The sequence below is a fragment of the Trichosporon asahii genome (genome assembly GCF_000293215.1).
Source record: "Trichosporon asahii var. asahii CBS 2479 unplaced genomic scaffold scaffold00050, whole genome shotgun sequence".
NCBI lineage: Eukaryota > Fungi > Basidiomycota > Tremellomycetes > Trichosporonales > Trichosporonaceae > Trichosporon > Trichosporon asahii.
In genome coordinates, this window is record NW_014040874.1 from 972,452 (window position 1) to 997,159 (window position 24,708).

At 60.3% G+C, this 24,708-nt stretch overlaps 6 protein-coding genes across 6 annotated transcripts; 4 read left to right on the forward strand and 2 right to left on the reverse strand.

Moving 5' to 3' along the window:
* Window positions 1–1,249: 1,249 nt before the first annotated feature.
* On the forward strand, window positions 1,250–1,624 carry A1Q1_01583 (uncharacterized protein; the record flags this gene model as incomplete). The annotated part of the gene is made up of 2 exons (XM_014324622.1): window positions 1,250–1,387; window positions 1,442–1,624. The coding sequence occupies 2 exons, from the start codon at window positions 1,250–1,252 to the stop codon at window positions 1,622–1,624; spliced, it is 321 nt and encodes a 106-aa protein (XP_014180097.1).
* A 331-nt stretch (window positions 1,625–1,955) lies between these two features.
* Window positions 1,956–8,500, forward strand: A1Q1_01584 (clathrin-coated vesicle protein; the record flags this gene model as incomplete). The annotated part of the gene is made up of 5 exons (XM_014324623.1): window positions 1,956–2,372; window positions 2,464–6,328; window positions 6,366–7,280; window positions 7,486–7,657; window positions 7,798–8,500. The coding sequence occupies 5 exons, from the start codon at window positions 1,956–1,958 to the stop codon at window positions 8,498–8,500; spliced, it is 6,072 nt and encodes a 2,023-aa protein (XP_014180098.1).
* A 2,834-nt stretch (window positions 8,501–11,334) lies between these two features.
* On the forward strand, window positions 11,335–12,249 carry A1Q1_01585 (uncharacterized protein; the record flags this gene model as incomplete). The annotated part of the gene is made up of 2 exons (XM_014324624.1): window positions 11,335–11,393; window positions 11,601–12,249. The coding sequence occupies 2 exons, from the start codon at window positions 11,335–11,337 to the stop codon at window positions 12,247–12,249; spliced, it is 708 nt and encodes a 235-aa protein (XP_014180099.1).
* Window positions 12,250–14,637: 2,388 nt separating this feature from the next.
* On the reverse strand, window positions 14,638–16,657 carry A1Q1_01586 (uncharacterized protein; the record flags this gene model as incomplete). The annotated part of the gene is made up of 3 exons (XM_014324625.1): window positions 14,638–15,857; window positions 15,898–16,400; window positions 16,497–16,657. The coding sequence occupies 3 exons, from the start codon at window positions 16,655–16,657 to the stop codon at window positions 14,638–14,640; spliced, it is 1,884 nt and encodes a 627-aa protein (XP_014180100.1).
* A 1,432-nt stretch (window positions 16,658–18,089) lies between these two features.
* Window positions 18,090–20,093, reverse strand: A1Q1_01587 (NADPH-ferrihemoprotein reductase; the record flags this gene model as incomplete). Its single annotated transcript, XM_014324626.1, has 4 exons — window positions 18,090–19,197; window positions 19,251–19,574; window positions 19,625–19,769; window positions 19,820–20,093. 4 exons carry the CDS (start codon window positions 20,091–20,093, stop codon window positions 18,090–18,092), a joined length of 1,851 nt encoding a protein of 616 aa, XP_014180101.1.
* Window positions 20,094–20,537: 444 nt separating this feature from the next.
* A1Q1_01588 (uncharacterized protein) lies at window positions 20,538–22,584 on the forward strand (the record flags this gene model as incomplete). The annotated part of the gene is made up of 9 exons (XM_014324627.1): window positions 20,538–20,593; window positions 20,647–20,853; window positions 20,935–21,244; window positions 21,304–21,581; window positions 21,707–21,970; window positions 22,024–22,034; window positions 22,086–22,184; window positions 22,276–22,333; window positions 22,401–22,584. 9 exons carry the CDS (start codon window positions 20,538–20,540, stop codon window positions 22,582–22,584), a joined length of 1,467 nt encoding a protein of 488 aa, XP_014180102.1.
* Between the last annotated feature and the right edge of the window lie 2,124 nt (window positions 22,585–24,708).

The following is a 24,708-nucleotide window of genomic DNA, read 5'->3' on the forward strand; positions in this document are numbered from 1 at the left end:
TACACGACGCTCTTCCGATCTGGGGGTGGGGTTGGTGGTGAGGAGGTCAACTGTGGCGTGTTAGTACAATGAGGAAAACAAAAACAAAAAGCCAGAATTACTCACGACCAGCGCGCTCCGAGTCGGCGTACTTGATCTGGACGGGGACGGGGAGGAAGACGCAGTTCTCCGGCTTGGGGTTAAGGCCGAGCGAGCTGCTGACCCATCCCTTGACGCTCAGGCCCTTGCCGTCGGCCTGCAGGTCGGTGTCGACAGTGAGGTGGATGGCCTGGTTGGGCATAGTCTCCTGGGAGAAGTAGTTCTGGATGAGGGCCGAGTAGCCGTTCAGCTCCGGGTGTGTGGCGTACCAGCCGACAATCTGCTCCTTGATGCCGTTCTTGGCCAGCAGCTCCATCATGCCCTGCTGGAAGGGCATGTCGAGCGCGACCTGCTCCTCGCCCTCCGAGTGCGGGACGGCGAACGACGAGCGGATGTCGATCTCCTGTCCGTTCTCGGAGCGGGTGCCGAGCAGCGTACCGATCACGCGCGGGGCAGACGTGTCCGCTCGTCGCGCATGGTGCGTCAGGATCGAAGCGACGACCGACGGGTGGACGGTGATGAGCGTCGGGGGGCGCCTGCCGTTAGCTATGGGTTCCAGCAACGAAGCTTCAATTGGGTCCCAGGCGCAAGAGTACACAATGTGTACAACACAATAGACCACCAAGTTGATAAGAGTCGGAGCGGCGGAAGTGGAGGGGTGGTCATGTACTCGCGCACGACCTTGCGATGTCCACCGAGTCGTCCGTTTTCCGTCTTTCTGGTGCGCCTGCGCCTGGGAGAAGCGGGGGAGCACTCACGAAGCGCTCGAGCTGCTCGGGGGCAGGTTGAGGTGGATGGCCGAGCTGGGGGCGTCGAGCGACATGGCCGGTATGAGTGTGGTTGAGGCTACTTTGTGCGTTGCGCGTGTTGAATGACCAGACGAACAAAAAGCGGCCCCTTAACGGGGAGGGTTGGATAGGGTTTCGTCCGACTGCAACTTCAACCGTGCCTGGATTCTTCGATTCTGTGGTCAGCGGCTGGCGTCATACGGTGAGCGGTGTGGTCACCGAGCTCGAAATCAGCGCATCACTTCGTCTACCTTCCTACGAACGAACTCTCTCTACGACTCAACGGGTCTCTCGACGCGACAGCGACGGCATTGAGACGGACAGTTATTTGGATATTTTCCCACGAGATTCAGAGCGCATAGGCCCCCGCGATCACCTCCACCATGTCCGACGAACAGAAGGCGCCGCTCGCCATCGAGAACACCGCCGCCAACCCCGACAAGGCAGCCAACGTACTCGAAGTCGATGGCCAGGCCATCAAGTTGGACTCTATGGGTCCGATGATCGTGAATGCAGACGGAGTGAGTGTTGGCGATTTTCTGAAGGAGGCCTAGAGCACTTCCTGAGAGGCCTAGACGGGAAGAGAGCGAAGCTCACCGCAGACCATCTCTCGAATCACCAACTGGCAAGAACTCTCTGATATTGAGAAGGAGAGGACTGTACGCCTACTTGTTAAGAAGCGCAATCTTGTGCGCATGAAGAAGCTCGAGGCGGACGCTCCGGAGGGTGAGGAGAGGGTCACCGCTCTCCAGAGCTAGGGTCAGGGCCGGTGATGTCGAACGCTGTTGAACAGAAGCGTCTTGATCGCATAGACACTAAACGCCGTCTCCTCTTATCTCGCGTTAATCTCATTGTTGCATGCATGTACTCTCTCTTTGTACCGTTCGCCGTAGAACATCTGCGTCGGCTGCGACATGAAACGGAGGGTGAGGATCTCGGAGGTCCTGAGATAACCGCGCCACGTGAGCCGCGACCGTCCGTCCCGCACCTGACGCTGGCACCTGCGCGCGCTGGGTGAGCCAGTGATTTCGTCGTGTCACGTCACGAACCACCTTCCTCATCGCTATCCTTCCCAGTGTCCTCGCCGTGATGCCGGACGACAACCCCCTCATCGTCGACCCCGGCCGCTTCACCGGCGAGGGGGCCGAAATCTCGCTTCTCTCGTTCTTGCGCTCTGCTGACACCAATCTCGACACGCTCAAAGACGATGACATTACAGTCGCTATCCAACCCCTCCACACCCTCATTCTCCGTATCCTCGTTCCCGCCGACAAGGTCGAACCCGCCAAGCAGCTGCCGAAGCCTGGACGCCCGATAAGGCACCTCGCCGCCCGTATCCTCGTCAAGCTCCACAAGAAGGTGGAGAGCCGCTCTCTGTTCGATGTCGTCCAGGCGCTCCTGAAGGCTGTCGACGGAGGTGGCAGGAACATGAGTGCGCTCGAGAACGTTCAGAGAGTAGCCTGCTGGTACACGATTGGGGAGGTTATCAACGCCCATGGAGCTAATGTGAGTGCTCCGCGTGGTCACCTGTTGCCCGACCCGCAACCCTGGGTGACGCACGAGCCGACTTTTGTTGACAATCACTGACCACCTCCAGATGATGTCTCTCATGGCCGAGATTTGCTCGCTCTCCATGAAGGTGCTGCGGAATACCAACTTCTCTGTCATTCTGCGCACGCATGCTGTCCTCGCGTTTCGGAAGTCGCTCGTTTCCGCTGGTCGCGCCCTTCCTGACGCACAGGTCAAGGACCTACTGAAGCAGCTTCGCAACGGTCTGCAGGACAAGGCGTTGCCGGTGCAGTCAGCGTGTGCGGAGGTGTTCATCAACCTCCACACGTACTCCCCGGTGCTCCAGCTTCAGCCCACGCTAGACATGGTCCTTCCCCTCGGCCTGAAGTCTCTGGAGAATGCCGATTACCTGACCCGCCGCTCTGTCTCTCGCATGATCGCGCACTTCCTGGCTGCAACGCAGGTGCCTGGTTCAGGTGTCGCACCTCCTGATCCGAAGAAGGCGCTGCCGAAGGCTGCTGAGGAAGATGCGGAGGGGCCGCAGATTATCACGTCGGCTCCGGAGGACAAGGTCAAGACTCTCCTTTCGATCGACCAGATGCTCCGTCATCTGAGCATTCCGTACAACCGACCAAACGCACCTCGGAAGCTCCGCAACGCCCTCTTTGATGTCTACGCCACTCTGTTCACGCAGCTTGGCGTACAGTACGTGGAACAGCACTATGCGGACATCGTCCACCACGTCATCAATGAGCTTGTTCTTCCTCCCCGGTCGCAGACGAGCCGCTTTGAGATTCTGGCGACCCGCGAGGCCGTCGGCATTCTGTTCCGCGACCTGATCGGCGTCTCGATGCTGACCGAGTCTGGTTACGTGATGGCCATCCGCGAGTGGGCCAACTCGTACCTCCGCAAATGGCAGGCCCAGCCCCTCGCTGGGCACCGCAACCCGAGCAAGCACGCTCTGATCATTGCACTCCGTGAGGTCGCCGGTCTGCTGGGGCAGCTTGGAAATGCGCCTCCTGCTATTCTGGAACTTCTGGCAGAGCCGCTCGTCCGTCTGCTGTCCCACGAGTCGTACTCGGTTCGCCTGGCTGCTGCCTATGCTTTGCGTCGATTCGCCGCCGCCAACCCGAACCAGCTGCCGATTTTGCTTTCCGGACTCCTTGCCGATCTTCACAAGGATATTGAGCTGCTCTCGAGCCCCACGGCGTCCAAGGAGGTGCAGATTCGAGCTCTTGGACGAGCCTACGCTCTTGGTGCCCTCGTTGCGGTTACCCCGAGCCGACCGCTTTACGTGTCTAGCGACATCCCCAGTAAGGTGTTCGACGTTGCTGTGTCACTGCTCAAGCGCGCCGGAGACCACGATGTTGCTCAGGCTACCGTCGAGGTGCAGGTCGCTTGGCATCTGATTGCTTCCCTGATGTCTCTTGGTCCAGGTTTTGTCAAGCTTCACCTTCCGCAGCTGCTCGTGCTCTGGCGCAATGCTCTGCCGAAGCCGACTAGCAAGGACAGCATCGTGGGTGACCGTGGTGAGGCGGAGTGGAACTTCCTCCTGGTCGTGCGGGAATGCGCGCTTGCCGCTATTCACAATTTCCTTCGCCATAACACGGCGCTTGTGAACATTGATGTTGCTCGTCGACTGGCCACTCTTTTCACCAATAGCCTTAACTTCGTCAACGGGTTCGCTGCTGCGTACGCCGAACTGCTGCGCGAGCAGTCCGCCAACCCCAACTCGAACTCTGTCGCCTTCACTATGCGGCCGTCCCTTGTCGAGCGCGAGGCTACTCTCCGACGAAGAGTGCTGCAGTGCTTCACCGATCTTGGCCCGAGCTCGGCGACGGAGAGCATGCAACCCGCTCTGCTCCAGGCTGCCGTTACTGTCTTTGCTGACCCGGAGAATTACTCGGGATCAGCGGCGCAGGCTGCTATCGCTGCCCAGGCTGGACAATTCACCAGTGTCTGGGCATCTACAGACGGTTATGCCTTTGGAGTTACCAGCTTGCTGAAGGCCAGGGAGCGCGAGCGTGGCGCGACCGAGGAGGACGTGTTCCTCAACCGTGACAAGATTGAGATGGCCTTTGAAAGCCAGCTCAATCACCCCATCATCGGCTCCGCGGAGCACGACTACGTTGATCTGTTTAACGCGGAGGCTATGACGGAGAGTCCCAAGCCTGTCCCAGCTCAGACCGGTGTTATTGACGCCGGTGTCCAGCTGTTCTCCGCGCTCTTCTCCCACCAGAACCTTGAGGGTCAGGTGCAGTCTTTGGCTACTCTCAGCTCTCACGTCCGCTCGTCCAAGCTGGAGCGTAACCCCGGACGTCGCCAGGCTGTGGTCGCCAACACGATGGAGGCCCTGAGGCGGTCACTTGTGCAGGCTGAGACAGCGGGGCAGAAGGCTCGACGTGCACTGGGCTCGCCGCAAGTGAGCGACCTCATCAAGTCTCTACTGCAGGACGCTGTGCTCGACCCCAACCCCAGCATTCGTGGCGCGGCTGCCCGGACGATGGGTCACCTCTCTGCTCTGGCCGGCAGTGCCTACCTCTCGTCCCAGGTGCAATGGCTAGTCGATCAGGTGGTTAACAACCGTGTTCCAGAGAGTCGTGCAGGATGTGCGGTGGCCTTTGGCTCTATCTACTCGTCTGTCGGTGGTATGTCTGGTGGACCGATCCTCAAGACTATCGTCAACATTCTCATGTCGCTCGCGACCGACCCGCATCCCATCGTCCACTTCTACGCTCTCGCCGCCCTCACTCAGATTGTGAACGCTGCCAACCTGAGCTACTCGCCTTATGTCCAGACCACTCTGGGCATGATCACCAACATCTACCTCCTAGAGACCCACGAGCCTGATGGAGGCTCTCTTGGATCGGTCAACTTACGAGGTGACCTCCCCGCATACCAGGTCATCTGCCGACTTCTGCACGCTATCATCGGCGTGCTTGGTCCTGAGCTGCAGGAACCTGGCAAGGTTCGTTCGCTCGTGTTCCTGCTGGTCCACGAGTTCCGCGAGGAGACAGATGAGGGTTTGGCTGTCGAGGCACTGCGGTGCATGCAGCAGATCCTCATGTTCGCGCCCAATGAGGTCGACGCTCCTAAGCTCGTCGGCAGCTTCCGCACCTACCTCACCAGCTCCCGACGACCGCTCAAGGTCGCTGCCATTACGGCCCTGTACCAGATTGTCCAGCGCAACGCCATTCTCATGTCCAAGGTTGGAGGAAACCAGCTTGTGGAAGAGCTCTTCGGTCTCCTCGACAAGGACCCGACCATCGAGGGTGTCCGCGCTGTTATCCGGTCATGGTTGCTGCAGACGGCCGCTGCACTGCCCTCGGGCTGGATCGATCTCTGCCAGCGGATTATGTCGCGATCGGTCGCCAACCAGAAGCAGGATGAAACGCCGGCTCAAAACAGCGCTCCCCTGTTCCTTGACGACGAAGGCGAGTCTCTCGGCGGTGGCGATAGCCGTGACTCGGCTCTGCAGACATCTCGCTGGCGCACGCAGTTGTTCGCGTTGCAGTGCCTGCACAACATTGTCACCACTGTTGCCGAGCAAGGCCGTCCGGAGCACTTCAACCCGGTGCTTGCTCGCCAGGCTGGACTGAACGCCCGCCACATGCTCTTCTCGCGTGTGGCTGACCTCATTCGCATGGCGTTCAGTGCCTCGGCTGCCTTGGTGGAGGATGTTCGTCTGGCTGGCCTGCTTGTCCTGCGAGATGTTGTCGAGCGCTTCGCTGCTTCGCCGGACCCGGACTTCGAGGGTGCGCTGCTCCTTGAGCAGCACCAGGCCCCGATCGCCGCTGCTCTCACGCCCAGCTTTGCCTCTGATTCTACTCCTGAGGTCCTCGCTCGAGCTGTGCAGGTTTGCGCTGTTTTCGTCGGCAGCGGTGTCATCAAGGAGGTCTCTCGTATGGGCCGTATCCTGAAACTTTTGACTGGTGCTCTCGAGCAGTGCAAGAGTAAGTTGTCTGGTCACTGGATTTGAACTGACAACAGACGGGGACATGCTTCAGCTTGGAGATGTGCAGAACCTGTCGACGAGCGCGTCTGTGATGCTCAAGGTCTCTATCCTTGCCGCGTGGGCCGAGCTCCAGATTGCTTCTACCACCCAGGCCTACCTCATCGAGGTCATCAAGCCGTACCGCTGGCTGCTCGGCCCCTTCTGGGTGGGCGCTCTCCGTGACTATGCTCTTCTCCGGACCGACCCCGAAATGGGAGCGGCGCCGAGCGCGGGAATGGACCTCTCCTCGGGTATGGGCCGCGACGTCCTGCTGCCGTACTACGAGAAGGCGGTGCCGAAGCTGCTCCATGCCGTTGCGATCGGGCTTGCCAACGACGACCCGTTCATCGTTGGTGCAATCGACGGCCAGACCTTTACGTCTGCCGTCGAGCCCAAGAAGGAGACGGGAATGGCGCGACCAGAGCCCAGCACCAACTTCTACATTATCTACGGTCTTGCCTTTGAGAGCTTGACACGGGCGATCGGCAGCGACCGAAAGATGGCTGTAGTTGCTCTGCGTAGCATGGCGTCTCTCGTGCAGCCCAAGCTCAGCGGCACGACCGTGTTCGACGGGGCATTCTTTGACGAACTCATCACGCTGTGCTACCGCATCGCCATGTCGGAGCCGGCTCGTGTGAAGGCGGAGATGGTGGAGGTTGTGAGCGCACTGGCAACGTCAAGGAAGGACGGTGACCAGGCTCAGCTCCGTCGGGCTCTGGCTGTTATTGCGTTTGTCCTGCGTGAAACCATTCCGAGTCGCGACACCAAGTCGAACTTGTCGTCATCTGATCCGGCTGCGGACCGGGTGGCGTTCCTGCGAGCCGCGTTCGCGTCGTACGTCAAGATCGTGGACATCATGGACCTGGGTCAACGGGCCGACCTGTGCGCTGTTGCCATTCATCTGTTTGCCGGTAAGTGTTACATGTGCAGAACAGGGTGTCACACTGTTCCGGTACCCTGGTGACAAGAGACGCGTTTGACGTCCGTGCGATGGCGCATCACAGGGTTCCGGAACGGGCGTGATGGACTCCCAATTTGAGGACCCCGGACGACCGGACGGCCGGGTGGGCCGTTTCCTGATTCTCCATGTGGACGATGGAGCTGACCGAATCGCAGACCTCCTCGCGGATGAAACGCCGAATATGGATCTCGCAGGACAGTGTCTCCCCAGTCTGAAGCTGCTCCTGGATCAGACACTGAGCGCCCAAGTGCCCGCGATCAATGCGACGAGCGAGAAGGTCATCCACGGTCTTCTGGGCGCGTGCTTGAGCAACATTGATGACATGAGGTACGTGTCTGTGTGAGGTGCCCCAGAATCTCGATCAGGAACCTCCGCCTGGTGATCCGTGCCCCCATTCAACCGCGGCCACAGGGGTCGGGGCGCCAGGATCCGGCGACAATTGAAGCATGTAACTGACGAGCTCTCAGGTCGCGCGTGAACAGTGTCGCGAACGTCAAGATCAAGAACAATCTCTTGGCCATGGTGCTGATTGCGACGTCAATTCCCCTTTCGGTGCAGGTGTCCAAGCTAGTGATTGAGCAGATGTGCTCTGACATTGGCCGATACATGGGCGCTGGTGACGAGCGACCAGAGCTGGGTCTGACCGCGATCCACTGCGCGACGTCGCTTCTGGTGGCTTCGCTGCGCCCCATGCCCGGCCAACCGCCTCGAGCGTCTCCTGTCCTGCAGTACGCCGCGATGTGCGTCTTGACGCCCATGATTCAGCATGTGGCGGACACTGTTGTGTCAGTCGCTGCCGGATCAGCCGGGCCGAGAGCGGTTGAGGGCGTCGGTGAAGTGATTCGCGGACTGGTTGCGTGGTGCGGCGGTCTACCCGAGGACGTCAAGCCGAGAGGCTACGGCATCCTGCTGCCGACGCTGTGCTTGCTGCTCGACCCAACCGGAGTCGAGAAGCCGAGTGGACTGCACAAGGTTGCGACGAGCACGATGCTCCAGTTGGCGCAGAATAGCCCCAAGGCGTTCAAGGACGCGACGCAGGCGATGGCCGAAGGCGAACGCGCTGGCCTGGAGAAGGCCGTACGCGACGCGGTCGCGCAGGCCGGATCACCAGCTGCCACCAGTGGCAGCACTCAGGAGAAGAAGGGTATTGCGCTCAAGAGCTTCGGTTGAGGGGCCAGGCGCGGCGCAAGGCACGCGCACATTAGTATAGCACTGTAATAGAGATAGAGATCGAAAGGATGCATGTGCTTTGGGGCCGTGTGGGGGACCAAGGCACCGACCGAGCGTCAAGTGGGGAAGCCGAGCAAGAGAACATGCGGAGGTGGAGTGGAGAATGCACGCACGGCGAGTGGCCGAGCGGCTCCAGTGGGCGGGTGGGTGCGGTCGTGTGCCAAGCAAAGAGTCTGTGCTGCGCAGTCAATTTTAGCCCGCTTACAGGTGTCCGGAGAGTGGATCGAGTGGAGAGCGGAGCGGACCAGCGCCTGCGCATCTGCGCACGTTGGGGGCAACCCGGGGATGACTGGAACCGAGTACCGAGTATCCTGTGCCAGGTATGCAGCGTTCAGTTCCAATCAATCGTCGCCAGGTCCAAGGCCCCGAGCGGTCGAGGAAGTCAGGTCCAACAGCCAGGACACCAGCAGGCCAGCAGGTCCGGAGATCGAAGTCGCCGCCGCGCGTGCGTGAGTTGAGACCTGTGGTTGGCCCGGTAATCCAAGCGATGAGCGCGAGAGGCTTGCATCAAGCTGACAGAAGAATGCACGTTGAGTGGACCAAAGCACCATGGCTTGAATTATACATGAACGCCCGCACGCCTGGTCGGAGAGGCGGCAGGGCAGCGCGGGGCTTCGAACGAGGCGTACAGGGCCATGGGTGTGCATCGCGGACCCGGTCTCTCTCTCGCTCTCAAGTCGCGGGCAAAGAAACGCAGGCGAGCACGGCTTCTAATACCTGAGGGCTTGAGGCCTTTACCCTTTTTGCAATTCCGTATTCCGCAAGCCGCAGAGGCAGGCCTGGGCTGTCTGGGCCGTCTAGGCTGGGCACATGCTCGCGCCAAAGAAACGCCGAGTTTGCTGGGGACCAGGGCGAACTGGGGATTGACATTCGGCACGTTCTTGATTCGCGAAGTAGTGGCCTCTGTTCTGCGTTCTGGCTGATCCTTTGCGATGTTGTTTGCGAGGGGGCGAAGATGGGGGTCGGAAAGACGCCGAGTCAATCACCAGTACGGCAGTTGCTGCGCGGGAGATTGCCGCTCTCCGGCCCCTACACCCCTGTTCCCCCCTCCTCGCCCTCTCCCCACCCAGTGCCCAATCCGACTGCAGCCTTGTTCCGAACGGAGCTGGCAACTTGTGGTCGCTGTCAGGTCGCTGTCAGGTGTCACCTTCAGGTGCGGAACGTCGGTGGACCTGGCCTGGCCTGGTTCTCTGCGGTGGGTCGTCTGCGTCTCCCCGATGCCCGTCCGTCTGGTTCTGGAGCTGGCCGTGACTGCAATCAGCAACCCGCATGCCGTACCGACTGCGCTTTCGGTGCATTCAATCGCGTCCTTGGTGGTCCTTGGTGGTCCTTGGTGGTCCTTGGTGGAGGAAGCACTGTGACTGGGGAACCGACCTACGGACTGGCCGTGCTGAGCACCTGACGCAGGAGCAGAGTCAACCCACAGTCCATCGCGCCCGGTTGTTTGCTTAGCGCCGGCCAAGAAACTGTAGTGTGTCGGTTTAGTGTGTTCCAGCACCTTGTCACACCGCACATGGCGTGCATAAGCGCACATCTGCTGCGCACGAACATGGGTCCAGCTGCAAACTAGTAGGGCGAGATAGTTCCTTGGGCCTGAACTATACTCCACTTGCCCACCGCTCAGCGGATCAGCGGACACAGCGGTGACGAGGGCAATGTTCGCTGGTACTGCTTAACTGTAACTCTAACCACACGCATGCTGTGCACATTTTCCTCTCGTACATTGCAGAACAGTATGATCAAAAGTGCCGCAATGTGCCGCGCGGCAGCGGCTGGCCGTCATGGGCGACAAGGTTTGGTCGCCGTGGGTGGAAGCGCAGCAAGTCTGGCTGAACAGGCCCACGGCCCTCGTCACAACAAAGGCCCAAAGGCTCCGCGTACCCCCGTGCACCTGGGTCTGCATGGTCTGTTGGACGTGCCATGCCAGCATCTTCCACTTGACCTCGGCCCACCTGCGTGCATCTGACGGCCCTCATTGGGGGAGGAGACGAGGCGCGCGAGGCGTTTCTGCCCGTTCTCGGCCCCGCATATGTCATTCCTGGGTGCTCTCTTCTACCTGCTGCGGGTCCTGCGCCTCATTTGCTCTGTGCCAGTTGAAATGGACCCTGAATTGCGCAGCAGCTTTCGACGCTAGGCCGGCTCTTTCGAAGCGCGCTAACCGTTGAGGAGGCAAGCAAAGGAGCGCATGCGACCACGACCACCGCCTGCCAAAGCCGCATGAAGCCGCATAAGCCGGCACGAGACAAAGGGACAGAGCAAGGAATGGCCCAGGGTCCCCGGATCATCCAATGGATTGTGGCCCTGGCACAACCTGGCACAACCACCGATATTCCCCCTTTGAGCCACATCCAACCTCCCCCAGGACACCAGACACCGCTGCTGTTCTATACCCGGCAGCGAGGCACCAGGCCCTTCGTCTTCCTCTGCTTGGCTGCTGTTCCCCGGCCTCTGCCCGTGCCCTGCGTTCCTTCCTGTCCCCCGCGCCGTAATCCCCGGACAGACGAACGCGCGAGGCACAACAGAGCAGCCCAGCGCTTGTCCCAAAGCAGATCTCCTCGCTTGGGCTTGCTTGGGCTGCTGCAGAAGTGATGGGCCAGATGGGCTGTGGGCAATGGCAGACCCGCGCGAGCACCGTACCTCCCGCCCGCACCGGACCGAGCTAGGCATGCCCATAGAGGAAAGCGGAAAGCCCCCAGAGACGACCACTTTATAAACAGGTCCCCCTCACCCCTCATCTCTTTCCTCCCCAACTCACTCAGTCCAATCAACCGACCATGAAGCTTTCTCTCCTCGTCGCCGCCGCCGCCGTCTCCTACGTTGCCGCCCAGGATGAGTGAGTACCCTCCAGTGGTCCCTTCCCCCTGCATACCCCCGTAGTGCGCGGTCTAAGATCGTCGCGACACCGCGATCATCGCCCATCGCAGCAGAGCGCGTCCTTCCTCCCTTAGCCTGTTCACTAGTCGCCGCGCCGTCTGGCACAGCATTCTGCTATTCCTATCATCACGCATAGTGTGAATCGTTTACTGACTTGTTCCCTCAGCCCCCTGGCCAACGTCCCCGACTGTCTCAAGAAGTGCGGTGAGCAGGCCGCCAAGGACCTCGGCTGCCAGGGCCTCACCGACGCCCAGTGTGTCTGCTCGAAGCAGAACGAGCTCATCGCCAAGGGTGCCCCCTGCGTCACTGCCGACACTTCGTGCCTGCAGTACGTCGCCCAGGCCCCCGGTATGATCTCGGGCGTCTGCAACCAGCTCCAGAACGGTGCCGCTTCGTCGGCCTCTGAGTCTGCCGGCGCTGCCGAGAACACCGCCTCGTCTGCCGACCAGTCCGCCTCGTCTGCCCAGGAGCAGGCCTCGTCCGCCTCTGAGGAGGCCTCGTCCGCCGACGCCGCCGCCTCGCAGACCTCGTCTGCCGTCTCGGCCGAGTCCTCTGCCGTCTCGCAGTCCGAGTCTGCTTCCAACGCCGGCGCCTCGGCCTCCCAGTCGGCCTCTGCCTCCGCCTCCAACGCCGCTGAGGGCATCAAGGCCTCGGCCACCTCGGCCATCCAGTCGGCCACCTCTGCCGCTGGCTCCGCCGCTGGCTCTGCCACCTCCAAGGCCGCCGACGCTGCCAAGCCCTCTGGCGGCGCCATGCCCATGGTCGCCTCTGCCGGCTCGATCGTCGCTGCCGTCCTCGCCTTTGCCGCCTTCTAAGCGAATCGACGTTGACTACTTCGACGACAAACACACACTTTCATTTCGTCAAACCCCCACACATTTAGTTTAAACGATGGCTGCGTGCTGTCTCTGTTTACCACCACGCAGGATGGAGGTATTATTCGTAATTTAATGCACATAAAAACCTAGGCCATAAATGAGAGCGCGAGCAACAGCACTAATGAGTGCAACCAAGTGCGAGTGCGATGCGGTTGTGCACGAGCTACTAGTGCATGCTGACTGACTGACTGACTGACTTACTTGGCGGCGAAAGCAAGATGCGCAGCAACTTTTTTCCTCGCTCAATGTCATGTGGCCCGTAGACCCCTCATTTTGAGTTAGACTAAACACAGACTAGTACCAAGTCCCGGCTCGAGCGACTTCACGGCACACGGCTTTTGCGGCTCACGGAGCGGCGCGGCCTTCTTTCGGAACGAACGGCAGTTAGTTGAATTGGCCTTCGCTGGCTCTCGATCATACCTCCACTCAAAAGAGGAAGGGTCAGGTGACGCATTGTTTGTTGCGCCGGGTCATTCATCCCTCGTGGACTCGTGGACTCGTGGACTCGGATGTAGCTCTGAGAGGCGTCCTCTTCTTGATACCACTCGTGCAAACTGATGCACTTCCTGTGGTCCTTGGATCCTTTGATCTTCCCGTCCGACGTACATGGCACGCACGACGAGACGTGCAGACCGCACAAGTGTCATGCTTCAGGTCCTCAGGAGAGGAGACGTGATGATGTCAGCGGGACTAGCAGCGCAGTGACGAAAGAGAAGGGAGCGAATAAGCGTTCAGAAATTTTTCGACAGATACACCCCTCTTGAGCTCTTGAGGCACGGCGTCAAAGGGTCAGTGATCAATGTGCCTGGTGATCTCCGAGCTTTTCGAGTCCTCGAGCGCTCGGTGGGGAACGCACGCGAGTGGGGATGGAAGTATTCGGCTTGGGTACGGCATCACGTAGAGGCGACGTAGACGAGCGGCGAGGTGCCCGCGTCTACCTGGTGTGGCCGGTCTGGCCGGTGTGGTTTGGTCCGATCCGTTCGGAGTAGACATACAAGGACATACAGCCCACCCACCCAGTGGCAAATGGCAAAGTGAGCGAGGAAGGCCAGGAGGGCCCGCGGGTTCGCCTAGGTGGAGCCGGGCATAGTTAGTGGAGTGTCGGGTCCGAGATAGGAGAAAAGTCCATGACCCTGCGTCTATCTCCATTGGGAAGGAGCCACTTGTCATGACGCGAGTGACGTCGATATACGGCGAAGAGGGGTTGATATCCGGCCCAGATTTGCTGGCGTGTGGAGAACAGAGCTGGAGTTATGACGAGGGGCAGGAGGAGATTCAGTTGGAGTCTGCGTGGGGAGTGTCAGAGGTGGCACAAAGGGACCAAGGGAGGACGGAGAGTTCAGGTAGAAGGCACAACGTCTGAGACACAACGCACGAGGTGAGCTTGACATGACACTGCCCGGGCAAGCTGCAGAGGCGAGGAACGCCGACGACTCTTGACTGCGCCTGAACTGTCTGGTGCTCGGCATGCTCGGAGAGAGGACCGGAGATCCAGCCGGAAGAAGATCGCTGACCGGCTGAGACACGCCGAAGACCGGCGAGTGGCGAGCTGCCCCATCAGCCTCGCCAGCCTGGACACTCGGAGTGCTGATCCGGGACTATGACTTTGGCAAGGTCTGCACTCATGGCGTGGCGCGTGCGGTGGTCCTTCGCCAATTGCATTTTGCGGTGCGATAGCGGGTAAGCAGCGCGTGTGGCAATACCTCGACATCGCGAGGAAGGAACAGGGACGACGGCTCGCGGTCTGACTGACGCCGAGAGTCAGACTCACCTGTCTTGTTCGCTTCGTCCATTGCGCCGCCGAACAGATCTGCAAAATCCTCCGAAACTCACTCACTCGCGCCGTAGTGACTGCGTGAGGCACAGCGGTATGCCGATCCCACCATGTCTCACTCCCCTCCAAGACTGCTCTGGAATGCACCCATCTGCTGGAGCGGGACAAGGCACAGTCAAAAGACTCGCCACACGCGAAGACAAATGTATGCATAAATCAGTGTTGAAAAGGAAACCTACGTTGCGGGTTGTGTCTATGCTGTATGAGTTGCATGCGACTGATGTTGTTGTGGCGCTTGGTCGGGGCGTTAATATAAATGATCGTTCTGCGGTTGGTTGGATGTTACATTTGCTTTACTGCTTCTTCCTCTCCCCTCTCTCCCTCATTTAAGGTGGCGCGGCCTGCGTCTGCATTCCTTCTCCGAGACTGGACCACTCTAGCGTCGGCCGATGTCGGAGCGTCGGAGCAGCTGCCTCGGTTCGTCGAGGCATGCTCCACAGTCAGCGTAAAGCAGGCTAGCGCTCGAGCCCTCGGTCCTCGCGGACCTCGGGCTACTCCTCGTCACTCTCGTCGCCCAGCACGCCGACACTCCGGATCTCGCCTCCTGGCGCATACACCACTGTCGCGTTCGCAGCGCCGCCCTCCATGTATCCCTCGACGAGCTCGAAGATGTCGGTGTGCGAGTGGTTGCGGGCACGTGTCGAGGGTGTCGTCGGGTGCGAGCTGGGGGCGCGGAGCCGGCGACGAACAGACGGCGTCGGTGACAGGGCGTCGAAGCCTGTCGTACTGAACGCGCTGGCTAAGCCTGACGTGGTTACGTTGAACGGGTGGTTCTCGACGGGCGAGACGGGCGAGGACATGTGCATGCTCGCCGTCTGGCGCCTGCGACGAAGCGTCGAGGGCGACGCGGCGCGCGAGCCAGCACGAGATCGTGGGCCGGGTGACGTCGGGCTGCGCACGTGCAGGGGGTGCTGAGTGTGAGAGCGGCGCAGACGACGCTCGCTGTTGAACGCGGCAAAGAAAGGGTCTTCCTCGGCATCGTACGGGTTGGCCTGGCCCGCCTCGTGCTCGTCGTGCTCGTGCGGCGCGTCGTGCGGGTGCAGCGGAGGGTGGAGAGGCTCCTCCTCGAGGTCATGGAGCTCGTTTTGGCGCGCCTCCCACTCGATGCGCGGCAGCGTCTGGCGTACCCATCGTCCGATGCTGTTGATGCTCGCCGTCGTTGCTGGCAGCCACGTGAACATCTGGAACACGTGCACCATGTCCTCGTATAGCTCGTGCGTGACGTTGACGCCCGCAAGCGTCGCCTTGTGCGCGAGCAGCGTGATCTCGTCACGGAGCACCTCCGAGTCACCGCTCTGGATCAGCATCGGCGGCAGATCGCGCAGGTCGCCGAACAGTGGCGAGGCGTACGGGTGCGTGACGTACGCCCCAACACCATCTGGGCCAAGGTAGCATCCGACGGGGTTCAGATGACTGTCGAGTGGGGGCAGCGGCACCACGTCGCTGTCGCCGTTCTCCTCCCAGGATCCACAGGACATGGTCAGGTCGACCCACGGCGAGAGTAGCACAAGTCCGGCGGGCATCGGGTAGTCATTGTCGCGGAGGTACATGCAGAGCGCGAGCGAGAGACCGCCGCCCGCCGAATCGCCCGCGACGACAATGTTCTCCGGCGGAATCGACAGCGGAGGTGCCAGCAGGCGCATATAGCCCTGCACAACGTCGAGGAGCGGTAGAGGGAAGGCAGCCTCAGGCGCGAGGCGGTACGTGATGGCTGCGGTCAGCTGTAGCAACAGTGTGTAAGCTGGACTTACCAAACACGCGTGCGTTACACGCGCGGCTGACACCGATCGTGATGAGGCGGTGCGTAGCAGCGTTGCCGACGTAGTACGCGCCGCCGTGGACGTAGTAGATGACACGCTCACGACGGCCGGGACTCTCGCCCTCCATCTCCGGCTCGGGCGTCGCGGCGCCTTGTCGGGGCGTTTGTTGGGTTGAATCCGCCGACGAGCCTGGTAACCCACTGATCGTGCCGTTCAGCGAGTTCCCCCGCGAATGCGTGCGGGGCCCAGAGTACGAGCGACGCCCTGGTCGCGGCGGATGCGGGTGTCCGTGTAACAGCGGCACAGTCGGTGCCGCAGAACTGCCACTGTCACTCATGTCATCTCGTAGCCGGCTAGGACCCGGTCCTTGCCGGCGCCTGAGCTCTGCGTGCCACTTCGCCCGACGCTCAGACTTCAGCCGCTTCCACACCTCGTTGCCAACTACCCATTCTCCCGTAAGCTCGCGCGTGCCCGATTCCAGGAGGTCAAATTCTCTGTTTGGTCAGCTGACACGCTCCAAGGCCAGCTCGGACACGCTCGGACAACGCCCGGCAAGGAGCTGAGGGCACCGGCCCGCAGTACTGACTCACCGGAGGAACCCTCGAAGTGCGTCAGCTCTTCGTTTCGGCACGACAAAGGTGATGGGCGTCACGACTGCGTCCGCGGGCAGCGGAATCAAGTAAGTGATGCTGATGAGGCGACGGATGAGGACAATATCCGCAAAGTCAGTGTAGTTGGCGACGTTGCGCATGAACGAGGTGATCTGAGAGCGTCAGCGGCTGCTCGGGCCTCCGGAGATGAGCGTGGGGTAACGAGAGCCCCGGATTCGAAGCTCCTCGCACGTCGTTCGAAACACAGTGCACCGGCTCGATGTTGCGGGCACTGAGCCGATTGGCCGCACATGACAAGATCCTCAGCACAGATCGTAGGCGCTCCATGCTTGTTTCATCCCTCATAGCCTTCCCTCCCCAGCGATGCAGACTTTCTAGCCGACCAGTCATGCAATCAGCGCCGGAGAGCTGGCCCGTGGTGACCCCAGCAGTGCATCTCGACGTGACCGAGGGTAAGCCATGAGTGACGTCTGCCTGCTGCTTCGGAATCCATCCTTGCCGTTGTGCGTGCCGCAGTCACCAGCGTGCCAAGCGTTATGTGTGCGCCGATCAGTAGTCGCCACTCACAAAGGTCATTCTGTACCCCCAACTGCGTCTTCTTGGTCCAACGAGGAGATGCCGCATAAGGCTCCAAATGATATGCAGGCCCTTGGAGGCTGCAAACTGGGCGAACGCAAGCCATGTCGGTAGCGTCCACAGAAGGGGGGAAGCTGAGGTTGGGGGCGCGGCGCGTTGCGTCTGCTTCGGATCGACTCTTGAGGAAGCTGGTAGCGGACTCGGCGAGCGCAGGGGATGTGATGTGGTGTATGATTTGAGGATGTGTGAGAGGCCAGAAGGCGAAGGAAGCTGTAGTGTCAGGCCGCGCGGCGGCGCATGGGCGAGCTCGACCTGGGCACCGGGCCCGTCGTATCGAGTGCTGTTGCTCGCGTGTCCGCGCCCCAGGCGCTGCTGTTGATTGCGGCGATCTGAGAGGGTGCCCCCCTCGCCGATGGTGCGGTCGCCGAGTTCGGCTAACCGCTCACTTATACTCATCGAGGAGGGGGGCGGGCGGGGAAGGTGGGTGTGCCGTCGAGGCTGGATGAGTCGTAGGGAATAGTGGCTATGTTCACGCGGGTTTGTGGAAGAGGTGATTGATCGAGTCGTGTGGAATCGTGTCGTGTCGTGTGCAGTCAGTCAATGCTGCGTGTGTGTGCGTGTGTTCGGGTGCAATAGGTAGATGAGAGTAAGGTAGAAAGAGTTGACGGCAGCGAAGGACAAAGCGGATTAAACATAAACGACTGTGAGCGATGCTAGCGAGTGCTATGGCTGTGCGAAAGTTGTGACGGTTCAGCTCCCGGCAATCCAACACATGACGTCCCGACCACCACCCACGCTCACAACCACCCGGGCCCCGCATTTGTCAACAACCGGCCCCTGTCGCCGAGCACACTCCTCCCCGCCGACATACGATTGGGCAACCGTGCATCGTCGTGCTCGGGGCTCGGCCTCGCTTGTGAACTCTGTGTCTGTGTGCAATGATGTGTGCAATGCATTCTATCCTTCTATGTATGCGCTGTGGGCATGATTATCTGCCTACCAGCTCTCCTCCTGGCCCCGATCGCCGTCAAACATGGCGTCGACGTACTCTTCCGCCTCCTGGTCCGTCATCTTGCCTCCGCCCTGCTCCGAGATGCAGTACGCGAGTGCCTCGCGCACCTGGCGAGGCATGGCATTAGACGACCCGCAGACGTACACTCGCCCGTCCTTCTCAAGCAGCCACTCGCGCACTCGCGCCGCATCCTGCTTGATCAGGTCCTGGACGTACACCTTCTCAGGCTGATCACGAGAGAACGCAATCCGGACATGTGCACCTTTGTCTTGCGCTTCCTTCCACGAGGACGCAAAGTAGAGGTCCTGGGTTTTCGATCGGCAGCCAAAGTACAGCGCTGTCGAATCCGCGGCACCCTCTGCGATGCGCTCCTCCAGCACAGCCCGCATCGGCGCGACACCAGTGCCAGGCCCGACGAGAATGACAGGCGTGTCCTGAGATGGTAGCGTAATCTGCGGCGGCAGCAGCTGGTATGGGATACGGTCACCTGTCATGTTAGCTTTGAATGCGTATGACGAAGCTCTAGACGCACCATCAGACAGCGTCTTCAGCCACGCGCTGCAGACGCCCACGCGCGGAATCTTGAGGTTGGTCTTGTACTCGACGAGCGCGACCAGCAGCTGGATCTCGGCTGGGTGCTGGGCAGAGTTGCTCGCGATGCTGAACTGTCTCCGGCGCAACGGGGGAAGGACCTCGAGAACGTACTCCAGCGGGATCTTGGTCTCGCGGAAGTCGGCGAGCGTCTCGAGCGGTGTCCGCTTGCTCCGCGTCGCGTACGTGTGCACTTCATCGGGGTCCGAGACGAACTCGTCCAGACGTTCCTCTTCGCGCTCATCGTGACTGAAGCGACGCAGCCACTCGAAGAACGACTTTCGGGGCGGCGCCTTTAGATCCAGATGCCAGGTCAGAAGCCGCCGTAAGCTCGTCACTCCCGAAGGCAAATGTTCTGGCAGCTTTTGACCGGGGATCGTCGACGTGATCGTGACGGGGGTGTCAGCCTGCGCCTCGAGCCCATTCAGCTCGAGGAAGGTGTCCACATCCGTTGCCGAATTGCGCGGCTGCAGCGCACAGATGGAGCCAGTTTTGTATGTTCTGAAAGTTAGTTGTGGCTCGAAAGCGGTGAAGCAGAGACGAGGTGGACTCACACATCCGGTGCTGTTGCGAGATCAATCTCCCGCACATCCTGCCACCATCCTTCGGCCGTCACACGCTTGTTCTTCGCAAGCGTCGCCCAATTCCAGCCTGGTGGGGCATATACCGCGTCCGCGTCTACAGTAACCGAGTCACCCTTTTTCTCCACCGCCGGCTGGTCCTTCAGTGAAAGCTTGCTGAGGTCGAGGACCGGTTCCAAGCGGTATACGGGCGGCGGCAGCGCGGTGCTGCTCATCGGTGGCTCAGAGGGGCCAGGGAGGTAGGGGCAGATGGCATCTAGCGTCGCTTCCATCCACGGGATAAGCGTTTCCTCGATTCTGACAGTCAGCTAAACCTGATAACTTGAGCCGAAGGAAGGAAGGCTCACCCGTCCGGCGCCCTCTCATCTCCCCATGCCGGCTCGACGAGAGGGTTAGCACCAAGGCTGTCCATGCGCCGAGCTAGCATCTTGCCAGCGAAGCAGAAGCGCTCGTAGCTCGAGTCTCCCAATCCATAGAGTGAATAGTGCACGTCTGACGTCAGCCTCGTCTTCGGAAATCCGTAGCCAGGGGATCCCGCTCACCCTCGAAGATATCGTCCGGCAGACCCTTTCGGATGAGTTTGCTCCAAAGACCACGCATAGCTGGCGGAGGGTCACCTCGACCGTGGGTACTAGTGATAAGGACAAGCAGCTGCTCATGAGGAAGGTCGGCGACATTGTAGGCGTCCATACTGAGTAGGAGAGCCCGGCGATGTCGTTGCCGGAAGGCGCGGGCAACCCGCTCGGCGACGTCCTGGGCGTCCCCGGTCTCGGACGCATAGAGGATCAGGACGTGATCCGGGTGATGCTCCGCCATTGTCGTGTGTTGGGCAGAGTCGGGAGAGGCGGGAAAGATTTTGGACGAGATGGAGGAAGATGGAACATGCGGCGCTCAGATAAGCGGGTCGAGTCGTCCGAATCTGAACGCCGTGACGCCATTCCGGAGAAGGTTCGGAATATCCCCTCAGCGATAATCGCGCACATCATGAGGTTGTCGAAGCAGTGCGCACAATGCAAGCATTGGAACAGAGGAGATCTTAGATGCTCTCTTGCTACATGAGGTTACAAGCATGGAGTTCCGTGTGGAATACCACGCGAGGCAGACATGAGACGACCTTCCTTGCGGTAACTAGCGGCATCCGAGTCCGCTGAGCCGAACCTCCACCTCCGCCAGGTCCTCAGGTCCGCATCGTCCGCATGACTTGACACCGACGACCGTCTTCCCAGACTTTCGGTACTGCCCACTCACAACCTAAACATCATGGCCCAGCTCTACAAGCCCCCAGCGGAGCGCTACTCGCCCCAGGACAAAGACAGGTGTGTACAACGGTAGCGCCTTGAATCGCGATCAACCGGGCGTAAACAAACAGTTACAACACGCGGCCGATAACTGACAGCAGCTTCTCGTATTCGACTGTCGTGCGCCGATGGCCGGTGATTCTCACCAACATCGTGTCGACCATTACGGATGAGATCCACAAGCTGAGCCCCGATGACCCGAAGCTGCCCGAGGGCAAGAAGATCATATCGCAGCTGAGCGCACTGAAGCACGCCATGGGCCGCAACGCCGTTCTCGAGTGAGTGGAAGACTGCAAGGGGTCGTAGATATCTTTTGGATTCCAAGCCGCCGCGGTCTCTGACAGTAAGCTGACTTGCAGGCCGATTCCCGATGACGGCAACGCAAACCGCGCGTGCTACAACGATGCGTTGGCCGAGACGCCCGAGGACGAGAAGCGGTGGTTCACCATGAACTGGCTCTTCGCTGAGTGCTACCTTTACCGCCTTCTCCGGTCGCTCTTCGCCCTGACGCAGCACTGGCAACAGTATGACCCCTTCTTCACATCCAAGGTCGAGACGTACCGCTCCTCGTCTCTTGCGATCGGACAGCTGGCTGGCGTTGTCAACGGCTTTGTCGACAAGAAGGATGAGCTGCAGAAGGACTGGGACAAGCCCAAGAGCCCAATGGAAGTCGCTTTCTGGTGAGCTGCAAACGTCGGCTTGAGCTGACAGGCAGGGAGATGATCCAGACCGACCTGTGGGGGAACGCGACGGACCTCTCGCTCCTCGTCGACCTGAACTACGCCGATCTGCAGAAGCTGCAGGCGATCGGCGCCGCCGCGCAGGCTGAGCAGGCGAAACACGTGCTCCGCGACGACCTCACAAAGGTCTGGGACGTCCTCAAGGGCATGAAGGACGGTCGAGTTGACATTGTCCTCGACAACGCCGGCTTCGAGCTGTACACCGATCTTGTCCTTGCCGACTTCCTTGTCAGCTGCACACCTTTCGTCTCCCAGGTTGTCTTTCAGTGAGTTGAGCGCTCTGCAACTTTGGACTGACATCAGCCCCAAGACGATTCCGTGGTTCGTGTCGGACGTGCTGCCGCACGACTTCCAGTGAGTAGCTCTAGCTCAGAGGAGTGACTGACAACAGGTGGACGATCGCTACACTCGCGGACGAGTCCTTCTTCCCGGACGAGAAGGAGGAGCTTAAGCGTTTGTCCGACCGTTGGATGGGCCACCTGACTGCTGGGCGCTTCAAGCTCAGCATTCCTCCCACAACCCCACTGGGTGCCGACGCCGGAGCCGCCAACTTCTGGACGACGCAGTACGCCTACCAGGATCTCCCGGCGATGGACCCTGCGCTCCTCGCCGAGCTTCAAAAGGCCGGCCTCGTGCTTTTCAAGGGCGATCTGAAGTGAGTCTAGGGTCTACTCGGGTGCGACTCGGGCGCATGACGCACATTCTTAGTGCGCGCCAACGTTAGTCCGCGTAGCGCGAAGCTTGCTGAACGAGTGGAGCGATGACCGTAGCGCGGAATGACGATCCTGGTGACGAAGCTGATGCCAGCTACCGCAAGCTGATCGGGGATGCGAAGTGGCCCACGACGACTCCATTTGAGGAGGCTCTTGGTGAGTGGCGGCGACGAACGTGCTCACCGTGTTCGGTCGTGAACGGCCGTATCTAACTTCCCGGTGTCTGCAATGACAAGCTAACATGTAGGTCCACTGAATGGCAAGTTCAACCTGGTCTCGCTGCGCACAAACAAGGCGGACACCATGTGAGTGGAGATCGGAGCGGTCTCACGGGTGAAGGTGCAGGGCTCGTGATTGCAACACCACCAACAGGCCAAGGCGCTACATCGCCGAGTGGCCACCCCATGCGAGGATTGTCGCAGCACTCCCAGGAAGCCAGCTAACGTCCAGCTGCGGTCTCCAGCCCGGCGTCGCCGAGCGCCTCGACAAGGAGGCGCCCGACTGGCGCACGAGTGGCAAGTTTGCCGTCATCTCGTTTGCGCCCAAAACTGCCTAAGCCCACCATTAACTGCCTCTTCTAACTTGGACCGCGCGTGAACATGAGCGATGAAACGCGACCTCATTGCGACCTCAGTCCCGCAGGCACACTGCGTAGCGAGACGAGGCCACCGCGTGGTGCAAGGTTGAGTGGGGAGAAGGTGGGGGGAAGTTTAGCTGGTATTGACATTGCCGGTCGTTTCGGACCGGCTCTACGCACGTAGAGCCCATCCGTGACGCCGCGCGCGGTCATGCTCAAGCGTTCAAAAGTAGTCGCATCATACGATAGAGGCCGAAATAGACGAGATGAAGCCGCAGGCGGCGACTACTACGCAGGAACTTCCGGCTTCCGGACCGGACGCACCAGGTGTGCCATATGCGTCCCTGTTCCTTGCTCGCTACGCTCGCTGTCGGTGACGACGTCGAGTGCTGTGCCCGTCTCGCGATCAGCACCCGAGACCGCGATGACCGCCCGCAGTACTCGCAACATCTCACGGCATGCACACCCGGACTCAAAGCCAGGTGTGCACAGGAAGCACCGCCGCAGCATTCAGAAGGCGATGTGATAGGAACCCCGCGTTATTCTCGGGACGAGGGATATCCCCTATCTTTGTGTATACCCTGGATCATCAACGCATCACGGTCCTGGAAGGTGCCCATCTGACGATCACGTCCACGAAGCACCCGACGGGGATAACGTCCGTGACGCCGTCCTGACTACTGACGCTACTGGCACTGACACCTGAAGCACTGGTGCAGGTGCAAGCAGCGATCGCGATCGGGAACAACGATTCAACGATCGTAGGGAGAGCGGTGCATGACCCTACATGTGCGCGTGGCGGATGCAAGTTGCCCTGCTGGCGCGACTTCTTAGGCCCGTTCCGGTGAACTGCTCAATGCTCAATGAGTTAGCGGAAGGCAAACCGGGGTGGCCCCCGGTCAAGACACAGAATAGACACGGAGGAGACGCTAGTGCCATTGGAATCGGGGCCGGAATCGTTGCCCTATCAGAATCAGACCGGATGCTTCAGAACACTCTGATGCACATGGTGCGATCAGAACACACTGGTGCGCATGGTGCGATTGTGTCGGTAGATGTCGGACCTTTCGGCCTCCGAGGTCAGTCTCGGTCTTTCAGTTCGCTCAGGAAGTGCGCATTAGCGTCCGCAAGCGTAGGTTGTCGCCCTGCAGACCGCGTATGTCGACGCGCTACCGGTTGACAACTTATGTCCCAGGCGTCTCACTTGATCACACTGGGAGAGTCCGTTGCGATGTGGCACAAGACAGCATGCGGTGGCCATCCTGCGCCGCAGTAATGCAGTGATCGCAGACCAAGAGCACGCAAGCGTGCAGCGCAACGCAATCGCAACGCGCACACGACGCCGTCCGAGGTGTACGAGTGCACGCTGGGTGACGCTGCCGGCATCCCGTGTCCGACATCGGCGACACTGAACTGACAGCCAACGAGCGGACGCGCCGGTGACGCGTGCCCGCTATGCTTCCCCTAGTGTTCGGTGTTGCTCACCCCTGGGCCAAACCAACCCCCACTCGGTTGCAAGTCAACCCTTTGCATCCTCGTGGTCACCTCGAGGTTGGAAGATCTGCATGCACCACGCTGCTGAAAACTCGGATTCTTGCGTGAGCCAGGGGAAGGTGCGCAGGACGGTGCGCTGGAACCGGAATACTCGGAAACCCGCTATGAATAGACGACATGTGCCACGGGCACGAGCCGGGATGCGGTCCGCTCAAGAATTCTGGTAACGAAGGACTATGCCCATAGTAACTGCCGAATCTGGGTTACTGCTGTGACAGCTGCTCGTCCCTTGCGCGTCGCACGCTGTCGCATCATGTCGCAGACACCCGTTATGCTTCTCTGACACACTTCAGTCTTGAACCGAGTGGGCCGTTGGGTACATCAGTTGGAACACACCTGGTTAGTTAAGGATCGGCAGGCCCAAGACACAAGGAGACTCGAGGAGATTCCAGTCGCAGTATCAGCCTCACCTCGCCGGCACCAGCACCAGCACATGCTTTCCCTTGCCGGCAATCCGAAGCTTGATCTTGCCTGGAAGCCGTTGCGTGGGGGTGACGATCTTCCAGCAGTTGGGTTCCGGCAGTTCAGTCCCGTACGAGCCGCTAGGTG